The sequence below is a fragment of the Pogona vitticeps genome, chromosome 2 (genome assembly GCF_051106095.1).
Source record: "Pogona vitticeps strain Pit_001003342236 chromosome 2, PviZW2.1, whole genome shotgun sequence".
Lineage (NCBI taxonomy): Eukaryota > Metazoa > Chordata > Lepidosauria > Squamata > Agamidae > Pogona > Pogona vitticeps.
In genome coordinates, this window is record NC_135784.1 from 255,914,708 (window position 1) to 255,939,430 (window position 24,723).

Sequence of the window (24,723 nt, forward strand, 5' to 3'; positions counted from 1 at the left end):
AGACAGACTAACATAGCTACGTCTTCAGAAACTGTTGAAAAAGGGATGCAATATCCCTTTTGCCAGGCTTTGGGGAACAGGGCTCCATTCCAGATTTTTATGCAGCAGTTATTCCACATATTTTTCCTCTGAAGAAATAACAAGAACCCCAAAGGCTCAATGTTCTCAAGCCCATTTAGGCTGTAAGGCACGAGACTGCAATTAGCATTTAACAGACTGGTCTTATGACCTACTTTGACAGCAAATATGTCTTGTGTACACAAAATTCTTCAATAAAGTTTCTTAGGTCGCACTCATTTGGTTACTGGGGGGATACTCCAGGCACCACAGAATGGAACATGCCCCCTCTTATCAAATCATTAGGTTTGAACAACACCCCTGTGAAGCTTTATCTCTGCTAACATCCTTCTGCTTGCTCGTGTGTGTGTGTATGTGTGTGTGTTTGTTCTGCACAAAGATGCTGGTTCATGCTGGAAGCCTGTTTCGAAGGGTATTTGTGATGGTCTCAGACAAAAATTTAACCAGAAAATAGAAGAGCAAGGTCTTTGTAGCCATGTTATCAAGTAAGCTTCTAGAATATGGAAAATGACAAGAAATAGAACTCCAAACAACTCAATTCTGTGAGGCGCAGTCCAAGGATGCAGATAATGTAGTCAGCAAGACATCAGGTATGAATTCTCCAGGCAAAGAACCTCATCTCACAGGTGCAGTCAGTCTACACAGAGGTAATACATCTTGATTTGTCTATGCCCATAAGGTGTCTTGAAACATAGGACAGCAATAAGCCCAGAGTGTTTAACCCTTTCTTAAACAAAATATGGCCAAAACATATCTCCATAAATCCTAGTGGATGACTTCAGCCAGTCTATTGTCCTTTGATTTTTTGCTACTCCACATTACATTCCAAGTCCCCAACTAGGAATTTTATTAGTCTGTTCTTCCTTGGAATCTCTGCCCAAGATGTCCCATTTCTTTCTTTTACTCCAAGTGGAATTACAGTACAACACTCCTCAGTTTAAAGACACAGCAGCAAGATTAACAAGTAATTTCTGTTTCCCATATCTTTTTGGGAATAATACTTGTAAACTCATGTGTTACTGAGTTTCCCATCTCTTTATCCCACTTTCTTTGAGACAGTGTGAGGGAGGGCTAGAGAAACATCTTTATTGTTTCCTCTTTTGAACCTCTTTCTCCCTTCCTTGACCTTCTCCAGGCAGCATCTTTCTCAGCCTTATGGGTTTTGCTTCCTTTGAGTTAATATTTTTCTTATAATCTTTCCGAAGCAAATGTATATCAATCCCATTTATGCAGCTGTACTGTAATCTTTGCTATTCCCCAATGCAATCATTGTTTATATTTTAATCCTTATGTATCCAATAACATTCTCTTGTCGAATAGTTCTGATTGAATGTAATTTACTCAGTCCAATTTATGTTAAGATACATTATTGCTATGAAGATTCCTTACAGATTTTTTTTGGAACATGTCTGAGCCCATACATGTATGAGAACTTTGTTTTAAACATTGTTATTTATATTCGCATTAATATTACCATCCATCCCGTATTTTTCTGTGTACAAGATGATACTTTTGTCTAAAATCTTTAAACGAAAAATTGAGGGTCCTCTTATACACAGAAGTAAGCTGAGGAGAGAACCATGCAACGGCAAAACTGCCCATACCTTGCCTCTGCAAACAGGCTTTCTTCAATCACGAGGCTTAGCTGCCTCCAGTCAAGAGGCTTAGCTTCCTGCAATCACAAGCCTTATGTAAGTGATGTCACCTGATGCTAAACAAACCAATTGGAACACACCTCGTTGGAGGTGGAGCATGTAGGCAGTGCTCAGATGCAACAGGGACAGTACTGTTATATAAATGTTACTTATTTACCAAATGTAAATAAAACGTATTCTGTTGTATGTTTTAAATACTGATTTCTTAATTTGGGGTTAGAAAAGTGGGAGGGGGTCTTATACATTGGGGCATTTTATACACAGAAAAATACAGTACAGTACATACATACAGTTGTGTGCAAGTGCATGTGTTTATGTTCAATCAGTATATTTTTAGGACATAAACATTTTTTCTCAATCTGGCGGAATTACAACAGATTGTAAGGATTACAGTACTTGGACGCAAGTCCCAATAAACACTGTAATAACTTACTTCTAAGTAAACATGTACAGAATTGTGCTCGTAAGGCACATATATGACTAACTGCAGTGCCTTTGCCCAAATTACATGAAACAGGTAAAGGAACTAGACCAAGCTTTTAGAGAACTAGACAGATTTAAAGTTTCTCATCCTAGAGGTTTGCATCACAATACCCTAGTTTGTCTCCAGTATGAAACTCTTCCAGAAATAAAACACCTTCTCCAACCAGAATCTAATCCAATTTACTGAAAACTAAGTATTCACGAAGGCTTTCATGGCTGGGATCTAATGGTTGTTATGGGTTTTTCGGGCTCTTTGGCTGTGTTCTGAAGGTTGTTCTTCCTAACGTTTCGCCAGTCTCTGTGGCCAGCATCATCAGAGGACAGCACTCTGCTCTGGTATAGTTGGCTTGGGAGTGGCCGGCATCTTCATAGAACAGCACTTCCAAGCCAACTACACCAGAGCACAGAGTGCTGTCCTCTGAAGATGCTAGCCACACAGACTGCCGAAACGTTAGGAAGAACAACCTTCAAAACATGACCAAAGAGCCCAAAAAACCCACAACAACCACAACTACAGTGGTGCCCTGCATAGTGACGTTAATCCGTTCTGGATTAATCGTCGCTATCCGGAAACATCGCTAAACGGAACTAAAAACCCCATAGGAACGCATTAAACTTCGTTTATTGCGTTCCTATGGGGCGAAAACTCACCGTTTAGCGAATATCCTCCATAGCGCCGCCATTTTCGCCACCTTGGTAAGCGAGGAAACCGCGTGAAAATGCTTGCGGTGAACATTTTGGGCACCCGGCGGCCATTTTGGAACCGCAGATCAGCTGTTCTAAAAACATCACAATGCAAAGATCAGTAAGCGAAACGCTTACCGATCATCGCAGTGCGATGTTTTCCCATTCAAAACATCGCAATGCAATCGCATTAGCGATCGCAAAAAATAGATCGCTATGCGGATTCGTCATTAAATGGTGCGCTCGTTATGCGAGGCACCACTGTACTGTAAAATAAATTATCTTTTGTTGTCAAGGTGATTTCATGGTAGCATACTAGGGAAAGACAGATTAAATACAACCCAAAACAAAATGGAACATTCATTTTATTGTATTTATTTATAACCAAAGTCATTATCTAAATTCATCAAAATCTTTATTCACCAGTTTATAAAAATTGCTATATTATAATAGCCACATTTTCTTCAGTCAGAACACTGTAAGACATAATGAAGAGACCTCCCTAAAAGCCAAATAAGAGGTCTAACATGATGGGATGAATATTGTAGTACTATACTAACCAGTAAGCCTGTACAGTACAATCCATTTATTTCTTATACTTACTTCCTTTCACACCTATAGATCAATGAAAGTCTTGGGTTTTCCAAGAAAAAATATTTCAGAACTCTTATTTTTCCCGTAAGCAAGTAGTCATACCTGACAATAATTAAATATGCAATTGCATAGTAATTGTTTCTACTCAGTCATCCCTTGCTAAAAAAAGAAAGCCATTTTCAGATACAGTATTATTTTCACTGTGGGAATCAACATCGCGATAAGCAGTTTCCTCTCTCTTGACCCTACTGTAAAGCAAAACTCACCGCAATTTAGACCATCACAAATGAAGTTTTTCCACCTACAATTGACATCAACAGTGGCTACCACACTTCTAAGTAACAAGAACATGAAAATATACTATGAAGGGAGCATACGGAATTCAAAATCCTGTACAAAAAGGCTACCAGATCAGTAATTTCCTCAAAACTCTGCTCTTCATAATGAAGATTTTACCATGCTTTTTGTTGGCAAAGAGTCAAGCTAGTTTTCAAGCTGAATCGTCTGATCTGCATTGTAGAAGTGTGGCCACAAGAGTACACACAGCTCCGGGATCACACTCTTCCTGCGACCCTACGTATGCACTGCTTCTTTGGTTACCATCGAGGAAAAATAAGGAAAAGGTGGCAATATACACTGCCACAATTTCCTCTTAGTTTTGGTAAAACTCTGTGGCAAAAAGAGCAAGCTGTTAAGAAGCCCCCTGGGGGTTCTATCAGCTCCTCCCCCCCCCCGACTAAGTGATATAATCTTTCTATTACAAATATTTTTTTCAAAGTAAAATGGTTTTTTCCCCTCAGGCATCAATTTAGAACACCTAAATACAAATCATTTTTCTGATAAGAGTCAATTTCATTTATATATTGATTTAAAAAGTAATGAAGTATTTCTACCTACTGTATTGTTGTTAATAGATTAGAAAAGAAAACATTCCCACCACTAACTTCTCAACTGATTCAACAATTGCGGTGGGGGGGGGAGTCAACATAGCAATGAAATGCAGACATTCGAAAGAGCTCTACTGCCCTCTGGTGAGTCAATGCAAAACACATTTAGGTCAGTGAACATTCAAGAGAATGCTGCTATTGCTAAAATCATACTTCTTAGTAATGCCTTGCTGTGCTTGGAAGAATCCACAGCAGTAAGAGAGAAAAGGAGCACACCAAGCTTAGAGGAAAAAGGACAAAACTGTTCCTTCATACTTGAAATCATGTTTTTATGTACTCAAAAGAAGATGTTTCATGGAAAAAATATATATTTTACAAAAAGCTTTCATACCACAATTTTGTGTCAGTTCATTTTTGCAATATATTCACAAGGTTAGTACTTGCAAATAATGTGCTGACACGTTTTCTAAATAAGGATTCAAAAATAGCCCTCAAAGACAGGGCGGTGAAATGTAACAGGGCATGTTTACTTATTTAGGCTGGTCTTCTTCGCAACCATTGACAATTGCCACCAGCCATGCAAGCAGGAGAACTGGGTGCTTGCTCAACACACCACAAGGGACAGACTCAGCAAGACTGCGAGGGCAACAACTGAAGAGCCATGGGGCAATTTTCTTCAGATTATATCCTTAATTCGTACTTCAAACCATTGTTATCTGAGCTCAGAAGAGAACTGAAAATGTATTGAATTTTTCCCCCAACCCCACCCAAAAAATCAGCTTCCCTGCTCATTGTAGGAATATAATGGTGATGTTATGCTATGGTAACAGCATTATTAAGAACCCACCTGTAGCACAGGTGGCTGCATGGAAACGGTTCCATTGGATTGCTGCCATACTTCTGACTGTATTTTCCACGTTTACTGGTAGCTTTTAAATGACAACATAAATAAATCTCCCATGAAAATTTTCTGTTTACCTATCCAGAAGAAGTCAGGAGTAATGACACCATAACAATAATAACCATGCACCATCAAATGCATTGTCACTTACAATGACCCTTTCCAGGGATTTTTAGGTATAAAGTACAAAGGCAGAAGCCTCTGTGCTGCAAGGTCAGAAGACCTGCAGTCGTAAGATCGAATCCATGCAACGGAGTGAGCCCCTGTCGTTTTTCCCAGCTCCCGCCAACCTAGTGGTTCGAAAGCATGCAAAATGCGAGTAAATAGGTACCACCACAGTGGGAAGGTAACAGCATTCCGTGTCTAGTCACACTGGCCTCATGGCCACAGAAGATTGTCTTCAGACAAATGCTAGCTCTATCGGTTGGAAACAGAGATGAGCACCGCCCCCTAGAGTCAGACATGACTGGACAAATTGTCAAGCGGAACCTTTACCTTTACTCAAAGGTTATTCACTATTCCTGCCTCCTTGGGGCACCCTGGGACTGGGTGATTTCCTTAAGGCAGCACAGGCTGGCTCTTCTCCAAGGACAAGCAGGGAATCAAACTCCCAACCCCAGCACCAAGGGTGGAAATTCAGTTTTTATCATGATGTTCCAAAGGAAGCCAGAAGTACAGTGGTGCCCCACTTGACGATGATAATGCGTTCCAGCAAAATCGCTCTTAAGCAAAATAGTCGTCAAGCGAAAAAAAATCCCCATTGAAATGCATTGAAAACCAGTCAATGCGTTCCAATGGGGGAAATACCTCATCGTCCAGCGAAGATTGCCCATAGAGAACCGCCGATCAGCTGTTAAAAATCGCTGTAATACGAAGCATCTGTCCGGAAAGCAACCGTTTTGAGAAGGGAGGGAAGCCATTTTGCGGAATCAGAAAGCAGCCATTTTGAGAAGGGAGGGAAGCCATTTTGCAGAGCTGGAAAAAATAGGCTCCTAATCAACATAAAGCGGATTTCCCCCATTGGAACCATCATTTTGCGATCGCAATAGTGATCGCAAAAATGTCATCAAGCGATTTCAACGTCATGCGGGATAAGCATCTAGCGGGGCACCACTGTATTGATAAAGCAGTATAACACACAGACAGAAGTGTTCCTCATATATGATCCATGAAATCTGCCCAATTTGATATGAGAAAGTTATTCCAGCAGCAAATAACCTCAAGGCATATTTCAAAACTGCTTCTCACTTGAAAACTAGTTTGAAAATTCATGTTTGGGTTATACATTTATCGGGGTTTTTTTATATACTGTACTTCGACTTGGCTTCAAAAAATTAATGCAGACAAAAAGAAAGATTTTGTGATTTTTTTAAATGGCCAACATGGCTACCTTTGTTTTCTTGGCTGCAAACTGATGCAAGCTTGTTCACCACAGTTTAGTACTAATTGTTTTAAGAAATCAATGAGACAGAAGGCTACCTACCTTTGAATCTTCATTGTTCACACCAAGTTCTAAGACAGCTTGAGGGGATTTTTGTTTTGCTTGAGTAGACTGAGCCATCTGAAGATTAAGCTGCCATCCCACTGTCTCAAGCTACGAAATGCAAATGCATTATTAAAATGAGAATTATCAGAATTGCCAAGCAATACTTTTAGTCTTTAAAATTGCCATGGACATATGGTGTCAATGTATTCTATTATACAGAGATGCAACTGTATTCATCCTTCCATATCCTTACATCTGATTTGTTTTTACAGCAATCATGGCAAATAGCTGGTGTTACAGTAACTGAATTTATGAGGAAGAACTACAATTATGTACTAAGTATGATATTATAATTAACAGTCTGATATTGTGCTAAGCATGATACTATGTTCCCAGAGATTAACTATGGCCTCATCCAGACATCCCATTTGCTCCTGTTAAAGAAGTGATTCTACTTGATTCAAATTAGTTTAATGGATCTACACGACATTACAGTACTATAAACTCAAATCAATCCCTTCCACTCCCTTCTATTTCAGGATTATTTTTCCTTCACATGGAAATTGTCTTGTTTTTCAGGAGGGGGTTTGTTTTTTGCAGCCTGGTTCATTGCAGATGTGTCAGCACAGTCTGTTTTTTGTCCTGAACAAGCCTGCTTCCAAAGGGGCATACACAAGTCAAGGACAGAGGATGTCTTATTATTTGGAAATACAAGCTAGAAAAGTCTGGATTACATTCAAGGAAAAAGTAAAACAGGTATGGCTTGGAAGACTGATTCCAGATCTATGGGGGAAAGAGACTCTTCTTCCAAACTGCCTCAATCTGAGCCATGCATCTCATGTGAATGAACCCTAGGAGAACACCTCAAAAGAAACGTCTGTGATGAATAATTTACTACATGAAACATATTATCTGCTCTTACCCTACTGGATTCTAGAAACAAAAAAATCTACATATGCACTCTGTCTTTATAACCTTCTGATTTTTCCTTGTACTTTTTTGTGTACAGAACTAACAGCATGATATTCAAACAAAATTACAGACTTCACATTATATGGTTGTTTTTAAACCCAAGAATTCACAGTCCATTTTACAAGATTTTTTAGAGAAATGATCATCACAAAGCGGCTGCTGTTGTTAACAAGAAAAAGAACTGTGAAAAAGCTGAGAAATTGGAGAAATGTGGAACATGGAATCCATCTGGAAAATTCAGGCTACTCCGTTGGTTTCTAAGAACATTTGGCTCCGAACGTTAATGGCACTGTCTGCTCAACAACAACAAGGGGGCTACACTTGCAATTTATCTCTTACCACTGAGGCCTTCAAGGCCAAGTCAGCTTGTTTGCTAGTACTGTACTAACTGGAATATGATTTCAGCTGTGTGAAAGGAGAGGGACAGAAAGTGCTCTTGTCTTCGTGAACATCTGGGGGAACTCAAAGCCTGATCAGCACTGTCTGGAAGGGTCCAGAATGTAACATTCAATCAATAAAAAGAGTTCAGAAGTTACTTTAGTTGGCTTAGATTATCTCTTAGGAGATGCTATGCTCATTTGCTGTCTTGTCATGCCATACATGGAAGGATGCACTTTGTGTATGCTATGCTGACTCTACGTTGATGTCAGGTTGATAAGCTTACCTTTGTTATTTTCTAGTGTGTTCTCTTGACTGCTTCAGCTTTTGTCTCAAATAGTCTTTTCTGCTCCAAGTGCTTTTTGAAACTTTTCTGAACTTTTGCCTTTTTACTATGTTTAATGAAATATAAAATTATATCCAACCAATTGTCCAGATATTTTGACTCAGAGGGTTTGTGGTATTAAAACCAAGTCTTGCCCTGACCAGCTACTAGGAACTTTGGTTTCTTTTATTTCTTTTATTTCTTTTTTTCTTTTTGTGGGTTTGGTGGCAGTTCTATCTTGTAAGGTGGGTGTAGTGGCTCTGTGTGCTTAGCCTTGCAGGTTTTTTAACTCCCTGGAAGCATTGCCTAGTCTGGGTAGCCTGAATGTTGGGAAAGTTCCCTAGTCATCACCATGTTTGATTCTCCTGGGCCCATCTACTCCTGAATAAATGGGAGACTGTGGTTAAGTGGCTACAGTGGAACTTCCTGAACCCAGCAGTCCATCAGAAGAATATTCTACAATTTTTTTATAAAAACAAAATGAAAATGACCCTACATGCTACTTGCTGCTGTGTGCTGTTGAGGTGATTCTGACTTATGGTGACCACTGCAGAATTCCCAAAGTATGTGAGAAATTTAAGGAGTAGTTTTACCACTGTCGCCCTGAATGGTAAATTTTCATGTGGGATTTGAACCCAGCTCTCCTCAGTCCTAGTCCAACACTCTATCCACTACATTATGTTGCCTCTCCAGAGGAAATGGCAGCAGCTGCCAAGCATGGATGGTTAGTACTAGTATATCTTTATTTTTTAGCACTGGGAGTATTTAGAATTTATCTGATGTTGCAAAGTTTAGAAAGAAGTTGTTTGTTTTCTGGGTGAATGTGATCAAAAGAGAAACAGCAGGCAGAGAAGCATGAGTAGAAAATTCTGGATTCCCACTAGAATCTTAGCCATCATTTACACAGCTTTGATCATATGATGAAGAGGCATCAGTAGTACTAGCTGATCTTGCTCCCTTTACCATGCTACAGTCTGAATAGCTGCAACCTGTTTGGGAGCTAAATCCTTAGGAATAGCTGCATAATATGAAGGATAAGACATCTGAAAAAAGCAGTTAAGTCCTAACGCCCATATTGGTCCATGACTCTATTTTAATGCAATATCTGAAAGCCAAGTTATTTATAAATGTTTTGTTTCATATATCACATTTGTTTAGATGTGTGATTTCCACTGGGAAAAACCAAACAGGAACACCATATGGTGTGCCAATACAAATGCTATACATGAGAATGATATTTAAAGCTTGAAGAAGAAACATTTCTGATCTTTCAAAAGTTTGAGGGAGAAGTCATAAACATATTTGGAATGCTAGTTTTTCAGTGAAAATCTGCTGGATGCAGAGTAAGGCCTTTCATCACAATAATAAGAAAAAGCATCTCTTTTAGGACTATCCTGCTTAAAGAAGGAAAGAATACAGTGGTGCCTCGCTTGACGAGGCTAATCCGTTCCAGCGAAATTGCTGTAGAGCAAAATCCTCATCAAGCGAAATAAAAAAGCCCACTGAAACACATTGAAAACCGCTCAATGGGTTCCAATGGGCTAAATACCTCAGCGTCCAACGAAGATCCTCCATAAGGCAGCCATTTTCCAATGCCTGTGCAGCGAAAAATCCATCCTAAAGCACAGCAGGGAGCCATTTTACACAGCGGGTGGCCATTTTGAAACCGGACAATCAGCTGTTTTGATCCTCGTAATGCGAAGAATCGGTTCCCAAAGCAGGGAACCGATCGTCAGGAAGCGAATTTTGCCCATTAAAACATCATTTTGCGATCACAAAAACCCCACCATCAAGCGGATTCATCGTTTAACGAGGTAATCATTAAGTGAGACACCACTGTAGATATTTCCGGAAAAAAGTGCAGCCGCTAGCCAAGATTATTGGAGAGATCACAAAAACACTACATTTTAGTTAGTCATACATGGGACATCCAGTATACCATAACTGAATTGCATATATGCTACAACAGACTTCTGGGAGTTCACTCCTCTAAGCTCATGCTAGCACTGTTGACAGCATAATATAGGTCAGAGACAATTATACTCATCAGATCATCTATCCAATTAGCTCAACAATATCTGAATGAGTGGGATAATATGGAGGACCTGACACCACTAAGTGGAGAACAGAGTTTTGCCAGCTGACATCTCCCTCGGGGAATCTACCTGTGCAGATTCCTCTAGCACAGGAAGTCATTGCAGAATAAAGCCAGCACTCTGATCATGGAGTCAATTGGGAGGACAGGCTTTCCTTCTGTTGGCACAATTCCTCCTTCATCTTTTCTACATGAAGAAGCTTGGGAAGGAGTAAATCGAGCCATAGCCTTGTGATTGCAAATCAATCACTCTTCTTCATGCTAGAGGGGGCTTCAGGGGGGGCTCAGGGCTGCAGGCAGTCACAAGGCCTTCTGTCTTCGATGTGATGGTTCGGAGGACTAAGGTTTCCCACTGGTCTACTCTGACTGGCTGTGGCAGTCCACAATTATCCGGCGTCTATCTGAGTCCTGTCCAGAAATGGCAGGACTTTTAACCTGAGAGCCTACATGTATTACACATATTGTGCTAACTGCTTACAGCCCCTCACCATATCAATCAAGTAAAAAAAATGTAAAATGCTACAAAATCTGCTTCCATTTGAACCAAGCAGATGTTCCAGCCACACACATACACATACAATGAGCAAAACAACAACGACAAGAAAACACTGCTGTGAGGAATAAGCCTTTCAGACATACTCAGCACGCTGCTGCACTGGGAGATGAGTTGCATCGAGCTAAACCCCCTCCTATCATATCCAGCACATGCAATAATGTGGTGCAACTGCATCATGTAATATCGAGGTCTTGCTGTGTGAAATATATATAATTTCCCTCACAGCTATATTTTGCTGCACAATCATTTTGTCCTGTTTCTACTCTGAACAAAAATAAAAGCCAAACTTAAGCTTTAATTTTTTAGAAAATCAGAAACACTGAAGTAATCAAACCATCACACAAACTATGCTACAGTTCAACAAGGTTAACAAGAAAAGGAAAAAGCAGGCAACCTTTCCACAGATTGAACAGTCTTACTTTCCAATGTAATTCAAGTGGAGTTTCCCCTCACATTTCTAGGAGCACAGCTACGTATGCTTTCAGAATCTTTGATTAATGTACCATGTCCTGCCAGAGGCTTTGGAGTACATTACCTATTTATTTTATTGAAAGGAAGATTGAATATAACAGAGTCCACCCAATTCTGACTGCTTAGAGTACATGATATATGGCCACAATAAAATGAGACAAGGTATATAGGCACAAGAGGACTGCATTATTTGAGACATGATGAGAATTAAGAATCAAGTCTTAAGTTATCTTATACAGATCACTTTCTTAAGACAGTAAATAGTTGTCATCATATGGAATAGATAACCTATCACACCCAAGTTTTTAGGGTAATTTTAAACATGTATTATTTTAATTTTGATAATCTTAGAACAGCAGAGTTGAAAATTACCCTATGGATCATCGAGTCCAGGCCTTGTGAAGGAGACACAGTGGGGAACCAAATTCCCAACCTCTGGCTCCATAGCCACAGACCTAAACCACTGAGCTATCCAGCAGTTCATTCCTAATATGCTTAGTTATAAAATGGGAAATAATTTTCCATAATAACTACCTGAGAGTGGGAAGCACTGAAGTGGCCTCATTTTATTCCTGACAGCCTTAACTCTCCTTCTTTTAAGAATCCCTAAGTTTCCCCTATGTGCTTTATATAGTACTTACAAAGCAAGAACATACACACACTCAAGATTTCTCCAGCAGTCAAGTTATTCTAAGTATCCACTCCTGCATAAAAATGTCTAGTGAGTGCCTAGCCAGATCAGACCAACTGAAAGGTGCTATGTAGTCCAGCAGAAAATGGTCAGCAGCTTGCTTTCTGTGCAACTCTTCAGTAAAGAACAGCACTCTTCTCCAAGGGAATAACATAAATGCAGACACACCTAAATAAATAATGCCTGAAAAACCAGCATCCTAAAAATATCTCTGTGGGATGAAAAGTATTGTTTCCTTTAGAATGCCTAGTACAAGAGCATAAAGATAAGTGATTGAAGAAGCAACATAAATACCCCATTTACCTCCTTCAAAACTATTCCACACAACATTTTCTACTGCTGTAGTGGATGCAATATTTTGTTTCATTTAAGGAAGAATGGCCTGCCATCTCTGGCAAAAAGCTCCCCGAGTAGTGTTGCATGATGTCTTGATGCTGAGCTTTAAATCAGTACATCTCTCATTCAGATCTTACATGAAGTGAGTAAAAATATGTGTTAAAAAAAAAAATCGCCTTTTATAATTTGAATTGGATTTTAAACATTAAATTGGTTTTTGCTTAAAAGAAACCCTACCTGATGGATAATTTTATTTTAAAATGAGTTATAACTCGCGCATTTTACTACAGAATAAGAATTATAATACATAATCCTACATTGTGAAACTATTTATGAATATAATACATTTAAAAGTTTTTTAAAATCAGTCCAACACCTTTTATGGGGATTCACAGGCCCCTATGTAGATTAATTAGGTTACAGTAATTTATATATATATATATATATATATATATATATATATATATATATATATATATATATATATATATATATATATATATATATAAGCTTAACTATTAGTCAAAGAATAAACTATTAGTCAAAGAATAAAAATTACCGTAACCAAATTCATCTACATAGGGGCCTGTGAATCCCCTGACTCCTGGAACTTTTTTGTCACCCTGCTACCGATATAATGATAGAAATTCCTAAAAACCTTTCTATTGAAGTCTCCAGGACTGCTTTCACAAATTTCCTTCAGTGAAGCAGATTCCCTTAGAGCAGTGATGGCGAACCTTTTTGGGCCCGAGTGCCCAGACTGGAGGGGGACAAAACCCAGCAGGCTGCAGTCCGTGGCGGCAGAACCAGAAGTGGCAGTGGCAGAACTGGAAGTGGCAATGGAAGGGGGAATCCCAGGCATGGAGGTGCCTCGAGAGCCCATTCTGGATCCGCCAGCTGCTCCAGATCCTGGCCCGTTGCCTGTCGAAGCGCCAGCACCGCGGCTGCAGTCGCCTCCGCAGGTTTGGCTGCGGGGAGGAGTAGTGATCTTATGGCTTGTGTGCCTGCAAAAAGGACTCTGTGTGCCAGCTGTGGCACGCGTGTCATAGGTTCGCCATCACAGCCTTAGAGTGACGACCCTAGGTACCATCCCTCTGTAACACTGCATACACAAAGTCAATTACTTCTCTGAAACTGCACACTTTCAGACAGTGGAAGTTTCAACACAGGTGGCTATTGGAGGGGTAGGCAATCTGGGCAAGAAGACTATAGAGAAGATATATTGTAAAAAATATGTCCTATCTTTTTAGCAAGCAAGAGTACACTCTGATTAGAAAAAATATATTGCATTATTAAGTCAAATCTCTTTGTCATGATTTAAATCAAATCCATCTCATTTTGTGTGGGGTCACCTATGCTCTGTTCAGCAACAATACATTATTCATCTGGCTCATGGCCTGACCTGTCCTAATTCTGAAGCATACATTCCAACCTAGCTTTCATAAAGATCTTCAAACTAAGAAAATTTGTTGGGGGATATGGGCCAACAATACAAAGACTGCACTCTACATATCCAATCTTATTGCTTAAAATAGCAGCAACAAGGGAGAAGTGAGGAGATCAGACTGCAGCACATGGAGGTGGATTAACACGTACACATACACCACGATCTCAATGAAAACCTCCCCTCCTCCAGTTTCGATCTGTCCCAAGAGGGAAGCTGCTCTTGCTATCAATACTTATTTCATTTGTGGAAAATGGCACATTTTTATTTGTGCTCCAAATTACTGAAATTTAAGTAGTTTACTACTCTGAGCATGAAAGGTCCATGATCCCAAGATGGGTGTGTATGCATGCAGATGAGTAACAGGCCATTCTGTGCTTTGAAAGTGAAGTTAAAGTGATTTCTAACAGTGTTTAAAATATCTCCTACAATACAGTGGGGTCTTGATTTAAGAACGGCTCGAGTTAAGAACATTTTGACTTAAGAACCACTCTCATAGGAAAATATTGACTTGACTTACATACTTAGATTTGAGTTAAGAACTGAAAAAAAACCACGTGGGAGGCAGGGAAAGTGCAAAATTTGAACTTTCAGTTAACTGTTGGCCAGTGAAAAGGGTGCCTGTCTGCTTCCTCACTCCTCCCAGCGTTTAGAGAGTGGATTGGGAGACAGTCTTCGGACTGCCTGGTACTGTACTGCCTGGACTGTATTTTCCCTGCCTTCCCTGAACCTTTCTTGACCTAAGGAAAAAAGAAACAAAATATCCCCTCTAGTGGTCAAAGGCGGAATAGCAGCTTCCCATTAGTTTCTAAGGATGGAAAAGAGCAGATACGGATCAAATGGTTTTCAATACATTCCTATGGGAAATGCAGATTTGACCTGAGAACTTTTTGACTTGAGAACCGCCTTCCAATACGGATTAAGTTCTCAAGTCAAGACCCCACTGTACTAACATAGGTGACAAAAACCAACATCATTTCAGTATTGAAAAGCCAGCTAAAAAGAAGATCTGCATCATTAAACATTAGAATAGGATAATTTTTTTCCAGACAATTGCTGTTAGCTCCTGAAAGAGTACATTGCCAGAAACAATAAAGGAAGCTGCAAAACATCTGCTCACCAACAAACTTTTCTCATTCTCAGTAAAAGTACTTCTCTGAAAAGCAGATCAGTCTTCCATGGGACTCTTGTTACTTAGAAATTCTGTATATTCTAAAATACCTACAACTATTCTAATTCCAGTTCAAAATAAACACAGTGCTTTATGTCTCTATTTTGACACCATGTTAATGGACTGGTATTTTCAAAAGCCCCCTTCATGGACTGCTACCTTGTTGTGGTGAAGGGGCTTGAGTAATTCAGAGAAGCTATGGCTATGCCGTGCAGGGACACCCAAGACGGTCAGGTCATAGTAGAGAGTTTTGACTAAACACGATCCACCTGAAGCAGGCAGCAGCAAGCCACTCCAGTATCTTTGCCAAAAAAAAACCCATGAACAGAAACAAAAGGCTAAAAGATATGACGCTGGAAGATGGGCCCCTCAGGTCGAAATGCGTCCAACATGATACTGAGGAAGAGCGGAGGACAAGGACAAGTAGCTCCAGAGCTAATGAAGTGGTTGGGCCAAAGCCGAAAGGACGCTCAGCTGTGGACATGCCTGGAAGTGAAAGGAAAGTCCAATGCTGCAAAGAAAAATACTGCATAGGAACCTGGAATATAAGATCTATGAACCTTGGTAAGCTGGATGTGGTCAAACAGGAGATGGCAAGAATAAACATTGACATACTGGGAGTCAGTGAATGCTAAACTAGGGAGTCAAGAGATAAAAGGAACAACAGGTAAGATTGGCCTTGGAGTTCAGAATGAAGCAGGGCAAAGGCTAATAGAGTTTTGTCAAGAGAACAAGCTGATCATCGCAAACACACTTCCAACAACACAAGAGGTGACTTTACACAAGGACATCACCAGATGGGCAATACCAAAATCAGATTGATTATATTCTCTGCAGCCAAAGATGGAGAAACTCTGTACAGTCAGCAAAAACAGGACCTGGAGCTGATTGTGGCTCTGACCATCAGCTTCTTATAGCAAAATTCAAGCTTAAACTGAAGAGAATAGGAAAAACCACTGGGCTAGTCAGGTATAATCTAAACCAAATCCCTTATGAATACACAGTGGAAGTGAAGAACAGATTTAAGGAACCAGATTTGGTGGACAGAGTGCCTGAAGAACTATGGATAGAGGCTCGTAACATTGTACAGGAGGTAGCAACAAAAGCCATCCCAAAGAAAAGGAAATGCAAGAAAGCAAAGTGGCTGTCCAACGAGGCCTTACAAATAGCAGAGAAGAGAAGGGAAATAAAATGCAAGGGAGATAGGGAAAGTTACAGAAAATTGAATGTGGACTTCCAAAGTATAACAAGGAGACAAGAGGGCCGTCTTAAATGAACAATGCAAAGATATAGAGGAAAACAATAGAAAGGGAAAAACCAGAGATCTGTTCAAGAAAATTGGAGCTATTAAATGAACATTTTGTGCAAAGATGGACATGATAAAGGATAAAAATGTTAGGGACCTAACAGAAGCAGAAGACATAAAGAAGAGGTGGCAAGAATAGACAGAGGAAACATAAAACTCAGCAGTGGCCAGTGGATTGGAAAAGATCAGTCTACAGTATTATTATTTATTTAATTTATTATTATTTATTTAATTTATATGTCGCCCACACTACCCAAAGGTCTCTGGGCGGCTTACATCCCAATCCCAAAGAAGGGCAGTGCCAAAAATGCTCCAACTACCATACAATTGCACTCATTTCACACGCTAGCAAGGTTATGCTCAAAATCCTACAAGCAATGACAAATAACATCTTAGAAAGCAGAGTCATCACCTTGCCAACAAAGGTCCACATAGTTATAGCTATGGTTTCTCCAGTAGCAATGTATGGAAGTGAGAGCTGGACCATAAAGAAGGTTGACTGCTGAAGAATTGATGCTTTTGAATTGTGCTGCTGGAGGAGACTCTTGAGAGTCCCCTGGACTGCAAGGAGAACAAACCTATCCGTTCTGAAGGAATTCAACCCTGAGTGCTCACTGGAAGGACAGATACTGAATTTGAGGCTCCAGTACTTTGGCCATCTCATGAGAATAGAAGACTCCCTGGGAAAGAACCTGGTGTTGGGAAAGTGTGAAGGCAAGAGGAGAAGGGGACGACAGAGGATGAGATGGTTGGACAGTGTCATCGAAGTTACCATCATGAATTTGACTAAACTCCGTGAGGCAGTGGAAGATAGGAGGGCCTGGTGTGCTCTGGTCCATGGGGTCACAAAGAGTCAGACACGACTTAACGACTAAACAACAAAAAACCTGTCTTTACCTCCTCTCATGTCTTCTTCATCCGCTTTTTAATTTTTTTGCCAGCAGAAGTGAACCAGCAAAGCACTTCTAACAGCAAACTGCCCTATCAGCAGATCTTTGAGATCTGCTGGCAGAAGGGCATTTCTGTGAACAGAAAGGTCTTGTGCCTAATCTTACCCCTAACCATTATAGCCTAGTTCCTTTCAGTTAGCATGGCAATGTTCTTCAAACACATGGATCAGAAGCAAACTTTCTGCTTATGTTGAAAAGAAAGGAAAAAAAAGCCATTTTCAGCAACAAATAAAACACTCACCTTCAGAACAAAGGCTTGCTGATACTGCAGTATTATAACTACCAAACTCAAAAGAAAAATGAAAAGAAAGAAACTAGAAGTTAAGTCACGGTAATAAATCTCATATTGATCTCCCTCATAATGAACTATCGGTTCCAATCCCTTGTGATGCCGCTGATTTCAGCATGACAGAAAATAAAATGCAGTGTCTTTTTTTTTTTCTTCATTAGATCATGACACATATCTAAAGCTAGTTCTACTACTTCTAGCCTTAGCAGTGCCTCTGATGAAGCTGTTACTATTGTCATTCTGGCCCTGAATTTCTCCCAGTCAATTTCAGGGCAACTGCTAATAAATCATTTCCCAAAAAATATTACAGGCAGGCAGAAACTTTAATCTATGCTAATTACTAATGAAGCAGCCATCTAAAGCCATTAACTACTCGTGCCCTCACAAAACACATACATATAAATAAAATGTATCCAAACAGTGAGACTCTGCATCTTCCCGGATACCATACAAGGAAAAATCTACATATCCATTAAAACAAGAAAGCAAAGAAAGATCAAACAAGAAAGCAATGGCCATATGTGGAACTCTGCATTCTACATCTTGGAACCTTCCTTTTCATGCAACTTTCCATCCTCAGCCATATGTCAAGACAGACTATGTCTTTGAGTAAAAACTAACACATTTGGCTCATTTTTAGAAAAGGTATTTCCTCAAGCAGATGTCTCTTTTGCATAGCATATGATTTTGTGCACTGACACATCTTACTGTTAACATTCTTTGTTTTGCAATTATCCACTGGAAAATATACATGGGCTGAATTTTCTATTCTGAGTGCTGAGGCACCTATCTGACACAATGGCATGTTATAGGTGGGAAAACAGGTCAGATGTATGGAATAGGCATCCCCCTCAACATATAGTCTGATTCTATGATGAGGAACTTTAAGCCTCTTTCCCACAATCTCTGCCACACATTCTTCCCTCCTACCAATCACTAAATTATCATCATGTGGGTCACTATCCATGACATTCAGACAGGCATTACATACCCTTCTAGCCACACCACCTTCCAAATTCCTCCTGGCTCATACAACATCTTAATAACTAACTCAGGAGCTCATAAACCAAAGACTACCTCTTAATTTTAGAATTACATTACATTGGAACCAACCACAAGTTACTAAAACTATGACCTGCGTACTGTTTTAAGTAAAGAACCTATGTCTGTCCCAGTATCCTTCAGCATTAACTAAAACTACCCATAAGAAACTGAAAAATTCTGTTTCTTACATGGACAGCTCATTGCTATATCTGAACAATTTAATGCTGCACCTCTTTACAATGCCTCAGTATGCAATTCAGCAGATAAGGTGGCAGGGGCAAAGCAAAGTGAGTTTCGCCAGTTGTAAAACTAAGTAATTTAAATATTATCCCATGAATCATTCCGCACACTTCTTTATCCTATACCCATTTGCTCAAAAGGAGGCCCCAGCCCAACAGCTTTTCGGACTACAAAGCACAATTCCCACTCCGTGTAATATCTTGGCAGGCTTTAAACATGCTTATCATTGACCACAAACTGATAAGAGTGCAAGACACATGCAGACAATAGGCAGAACTCCATTTGTTTGGTTCGGTCTCCCCCAGTTTTGCAAGACAACCATGGGAATGTAGCATAATGTTTCTAACTCATTAATTCATGCACACATGGACTCACATATTCTTTTCAAACTATAAAATACAGTTCTTCACTATGCAAATAAACTTCATTATTGGTGTCTGTTTCGGTTATTTGCCATCAATTATGAACATATTGTCTCTTCCTTTTTAGTGAAAAAGTACTTTGTGCAGCACTGATAATTCATTGCATAGGTTCAGTGATAATCACCTTTTGAGGTGAGAAAATTCTTTGTCTGAACTTTTCCACTGTTTCTGGACCTGCAGCTGCCCATACAGTGGCAAACACCTCTGCTTTATCAGGATCCATGCCGGAATTCTCCAACTGCTGCTTCAGAATAGTTGGTTTTAAATTGTGATATACAGCCTATAAGAAGAGAAACACATAATGAGCACACTTCCTTAAACTAACTCTGCATTTAAACAAGCATACGACCAAGAAATGCTGCATGAAGCTGAAGTAATTATATTTCCAGCACATACACAAAGTGGTAGGCACAGCATTTACAAATTGTAATAAAAGCACTCACTCACATGAAAAAAACTAAAGGTTTGCAGCATCAAAATATTGTGGCCAGAGTACAATAACCCTGCAGAGGGGGACCTCTCTTGACATTATTCAGGATCCGTGAAATGGATAATAATGAACTGCTCACTAGTGGCACTACAATCTGATTGTTGTCAAGCAAGGAGAGACGATAGTCCCAGGATGTAAAATGGGTATCATTTTATTATTTAAAGACGTCAGCCCAATGCGTGTCAGCTAATGTATATTTAGCCTTCTTCAGGGGCTATAATATGTAAAATAACACAAAAAAAGCATATATGTGAGTTTCCTATTTGTATGGGACAACATTTGACATTCTACAAAATTAGAACATTTTGTGCAAGCATTAATACAATAATAGGTATTAAGAGTAATTTACAGGAGGAATAAAGTCATGTAGTAAGTAAGCATAAGATGTGAAGGTACATACCATTGATATTGCACTGATATTGAATCTGTCTCTGAGGTTTTTTTAGGGGCAGTTTCCCACTCCTTTTTGGATAAATGGAGCCCTGGCGGCAGAACAGTACTACAATCTGATTACCAGGAATTTTTTTTGGGGACAGGAAAGATGCAACCCTTCAAGTGACTTAACACTTGAGTAGGCATGTTTAGAATTCAGGGTTGGTATCCTGCTTTGGAATTTCAGCATGCATAACCAGTATTACGCAAGTGATTGCCCTATGAGGTGAGATGTCCATTGTATAACTTGTTGTATAATCAGTCCTGCAGAGACTTTGTCCAACAGAGTAACATTTGTACTATTTCTGCAGCATTTGTTTTGCATACAGAGATCCCAGCCAGGATACTGGCCAAGTATTAACATTAATTGTAACATAATTTACTTGGCTAAGAGAAACAGAGCTGCCTTGGTAGCTCAGTGGTTTAGATATCTGGTTGCAGAGCCAGAGGTTGGGAGTTTGATTCTCCACTCTGCCTCCTGCAAGCAGAGCCAGCCTGTGTGACCTTGGGCAAGCTGCACAGTCCTGGGATACGCCCCCCCCACCCCGAAGAAGGGAATGATAAACCATTTCTGAGTATTCTCTATCTGGAAAACCCTGAAAAGGGTTGCCATAAAGCACAATTGACTTGAAAGCATATGGTTATTAAGAAACGAAACAGAATCCAGCTCTCTTTGATGTTAAAATACAAGGATCTGTGATTCAACCCCATGGATGTGATGATCGACTGTGGCACATCAATCAAACGGCACACATAACTGCATTGACTCTTGCCAGAATCAGGATGTGTATAGGTGGACATACAGACAGCGCCCTAGATCATCCTGATATACAGCATACTGTAGTATTATTTACTCATCTGATTTATATCCCATGGTTGCTCCAGAACATAGATTTAATTGGAAGTAATTTCCACTGTGATAAATGGAGCTTGGCCTTTAATCACTGTGTTCAGGGTTTCAACCCCAGTCTCTTTAAATATTACAACATCTACATTACAGCAATTCTCCTAGACCAGTGGTCCCCAACCTTGGGCCTCCAGATGTTCTTGGACCTCAACTCCCAGAAATCCTGGCCAGCAGAGGTAGTGGTGAAGGCTTCTGGGAGTTGTAGTCCAAGAACATCTGGAGGCCCAAGGTTGGGGACCACTGTCCTAGACCATAAGGGCTCTCAACAGATCTTTAATGTACAACTGGAATCCTTGTAGTTGTTAACTACAAACATACTGCTAATTTTCCTTAGGTAGAAAAAAAGAACCACCAAGCTCCCCAAACACATCAGATTTCCCCTGATCTTAAGGTACAAAGGTGTACTGATTTCTTGAAATTATGACACTATACAAGAAGATACCTGTTCTAGAATGAATGTTATGGTTTCAAGGATAAGATGCAGATCTTGCTTTTCCACTGAGAATGCAGTTTTAAGCTTTTCTTCTTCCTCTTCTGTGAAAGTACTCTCAGTCTGAAGAAAAAAACACTCAAACTGACTGAAAAAAATCTGACATTATTATATTGCTTGCTCTTTCTTGTTCCCAATAAATGGTGCCCAAGGCAGCTAAGAACAATAAAAAACAAACATACAATGAACAATTAACATATGTCAAACTGCTTCAAATAAAAAATATTAAACAGGAAACTGCCACAGTAAAAAGTTATGACTGTATACAAACATAATTACAAAATGATCTTATCTTCAATTTATTTATATTTATCTAGTTTCTTTGTTTTGTTTCAATGGACCAACCACATCATATGTGAATCAGCTTCTTAACTGGGAACTGTTACTTGCAAGAGTTTGACAAAAACTCTCATATCAACCCTCTTATCAAATTCTGATGAATAAACAGAACTAAGAAGAAAGTTAAGAGAAGAAAATGCGATATTAAGAGAAAAAAATGTGATTTGTGCTAGATATACTCTTCCAAAATGAGGACAGCCTAAAGTTTCACCTATTCATTTTATATAGCGTACTTCTACACTGCCTTTTTGAAAGAGCATGTAGGAAGTAGGAAACAATTAAAACAAATCAAAGTCAGAAATAAAAAATAAAACAGAAAAGGTAAACCAGCAATTTTTTAAAAAAGGAAAAACATCTAGATAACCAGCAAAGCCCAAATAGGAAAATATATGCATTATAAACACTCCAAAACCAAGCAAGGAGGGAAACTATGCACTTCCAAATCTGGGGACAAGATTACTTTAAGCCTCAAAACAAGCAACTTACAAGCAACACTTCTAGTCAACAGTTTTCACTTTCTGAAACAGGTAAACAAAAAAAAAGCCTAGTTAGATAACTACCTATAAACTGACATGGGGCTAAAACAGTCAGTCTCTTCTACCTATTACTCAGTAAGCATTCCATCAGGCTATGCTGGGGGTGGGGGGAGAGAGAACAAAATATGGGAGTCACAAAAAGCTCACTCCACAAAGATCTCCCCCAATTCTCAATTTACAGACATTCCATCAGGATACAGCAGACTGACAACAGGGAAGATGATCATCTCATCTGAAAGATAAGCTGCTTTTGATCTCTCCTCTCTTGAGCTGTTCACCTAGCTGATTACAGTAAGAAAACTGGTAATTTTGGCTGCACAGCATGCAAGTGTTATGCTCCCTGTGTTAAGAGACTTGTGGCTCCTTAAAGACTTCTGCATGTATTAACTCTTCTGACCTATAGGTGTCTTCATTGAAAGAAGGGGGGCAGAATGCTGTCCACCTTTTGTTTAGAGAGATGTGTCATAAATTCCAAAACACTAGCTGAAGATAGGACTGAAACCATACCTTTCCTCCATGAGGGTCTTGAAGACTACAGCTGTCTCCATCTAAGAAGCTACACCTGGGCCCCAACAGCAACAAGGACACTTTGGGGACTTTAATATAAACATGTAATTTTGGAGTGACCCACGAAAACTTGGTGCACAGCCTGAGGAAGATGAATTCTCACTGAAACCTCACTTTATTTTTTGTTTTATTTTCTTAATGGTCCAATAAAAGTATCCTCTGTTCCTGCATTTGTATTATTTTGAGGATCATATGGCCTTGTCCTGATTTTTTCTGAGTTATCTGAAGTTACAGATATATAAGCAATACATATGATTGAAGGTGGAATTGTAGAAAATATGGTAAAAAGGAAGGTAAATGCAGAAAGTACTGACAATAACAATTACATTATTAACACAGTGCATTCACAGAACTGTTGCATGTAACAAATATCCTAGTGCAGGTGTGTAGTTGTCAATATACTTTCTAAATCTACGTTCACTGACCTCAGCATTTGTAATCCCAAGCCATCCACCTATATTCCATATTTACTAATTCAGGGTAGTACTTCATGTCTTTGATGAACAGTTATAGACCGTGAAAGTTCATGTTATAGTAAATGTGCAAATCTTCAAGGCACCACAGGGTTTGTTGTTTTCGTAATAACAGACTAACATGGTTACCTCTTTAAAATCTGTACAATACTAACAGCCAGTGTTTTCAGTTTGTGAAATGGATCCGTTCTACACGACATAACGTAGTACGGAAATTCCACAAACGCCAATTGTGCTACGAAAAGGGTGGTGCTATAGGCGCAATGGGCCCTGGGAAAACCCTTTCGTAGTGCAAAAAAGGAAAAGAAAAACATAAACCGGGACTTTATTTCTTAAGGATTTCGGTTTCTAAACTGAAAATTACATAAACGGAAGTGTTCGCAAATCGAGGTGCTACTGCATTCCCATTTTCTTCTTCTCTTCCATGTCACATATTTTTAGAATGCAAGCCTGAGGAAAGGGACTGTTTATTTTGTTGCGCTGTAAACCATTTATTTTCTTATATCTTTAAAACAGATAGATTCAGAAAGTGAATGGCTACAAAGATTACCAGTACCACTTTGAGTTGGAACCGGAAAAAAGCTAACTGATGGAGGTCAGCAACTTCAAAGGGACCAGAGGGTTTTTTCCACCACCGCTGGGCACACTGGAGGCTGCAACAACTTCTTTCGGTGATGCAATTCCTTAAGAAATCTGATTTATGGCAGCGGTCCCCAACATTTTTGGGGCATGGACCGGCTGGGGGGAGCGAGCTCCATGTGCAGGGAGGGTGGGGGCACCCCCATGCTCACGGTGGGTGTGTCGCACGCATGCGGCAAGCGTAACACACCCTCCATGCTTGCATAACACGACCGCCACGAGCATGTGACACAACCACCAGGAGCGCAACATGCCTCCACACAAGCCAACATGCCCACTGTGCGTGCAACACACACACAGAGAGATGTGACACGACCCCTCACAGGCACAACACGGCCCCCATGTGAGCGTGCGGGGGTGGAGCAGAGATCTGTATCCGCAGCCCAATTATG

At 39.8% G+C, this 24,723-nt stretch overlaps 1 protein-coding gene across 3 annotated transcripts in view; it reads right to left on the reverse strand.

Moving 5' to 3' along the window:
* Positions 1–24,723, reverse strand: part of COMMD10 (COMM domain containing 10) — an 81,092-nt gene that overhangs the window by 53,991 nt on the left and 2,378 nt on the right. For all 3 annotated transcript variants that reach the window (XR_012084399.2, XR_013542125.1, XM_020780049.3), the window contains exons 3-5: positions 21,730–21,840; positions 19,583–19,738; positions 6,766–6,876 (exon numbers count right to left, since the gene is read on the reverse strand). Coding sequence is in view for 1 of the 3 variants with exons in the window: in XM_020780049.3 (XP_020635708.2) it covers positions 6,766–6,876; positions 19,583–19,738; positions 21,730–21,840 (378 nt within the window). In the remaining 2 variants the exon portion in view is untranslated. The remainder of the gene's footprint in view (positions 1–6,765; positions 6,877–19,582; positions 19,739–21,729; positions 21,841–24,723) is intronic.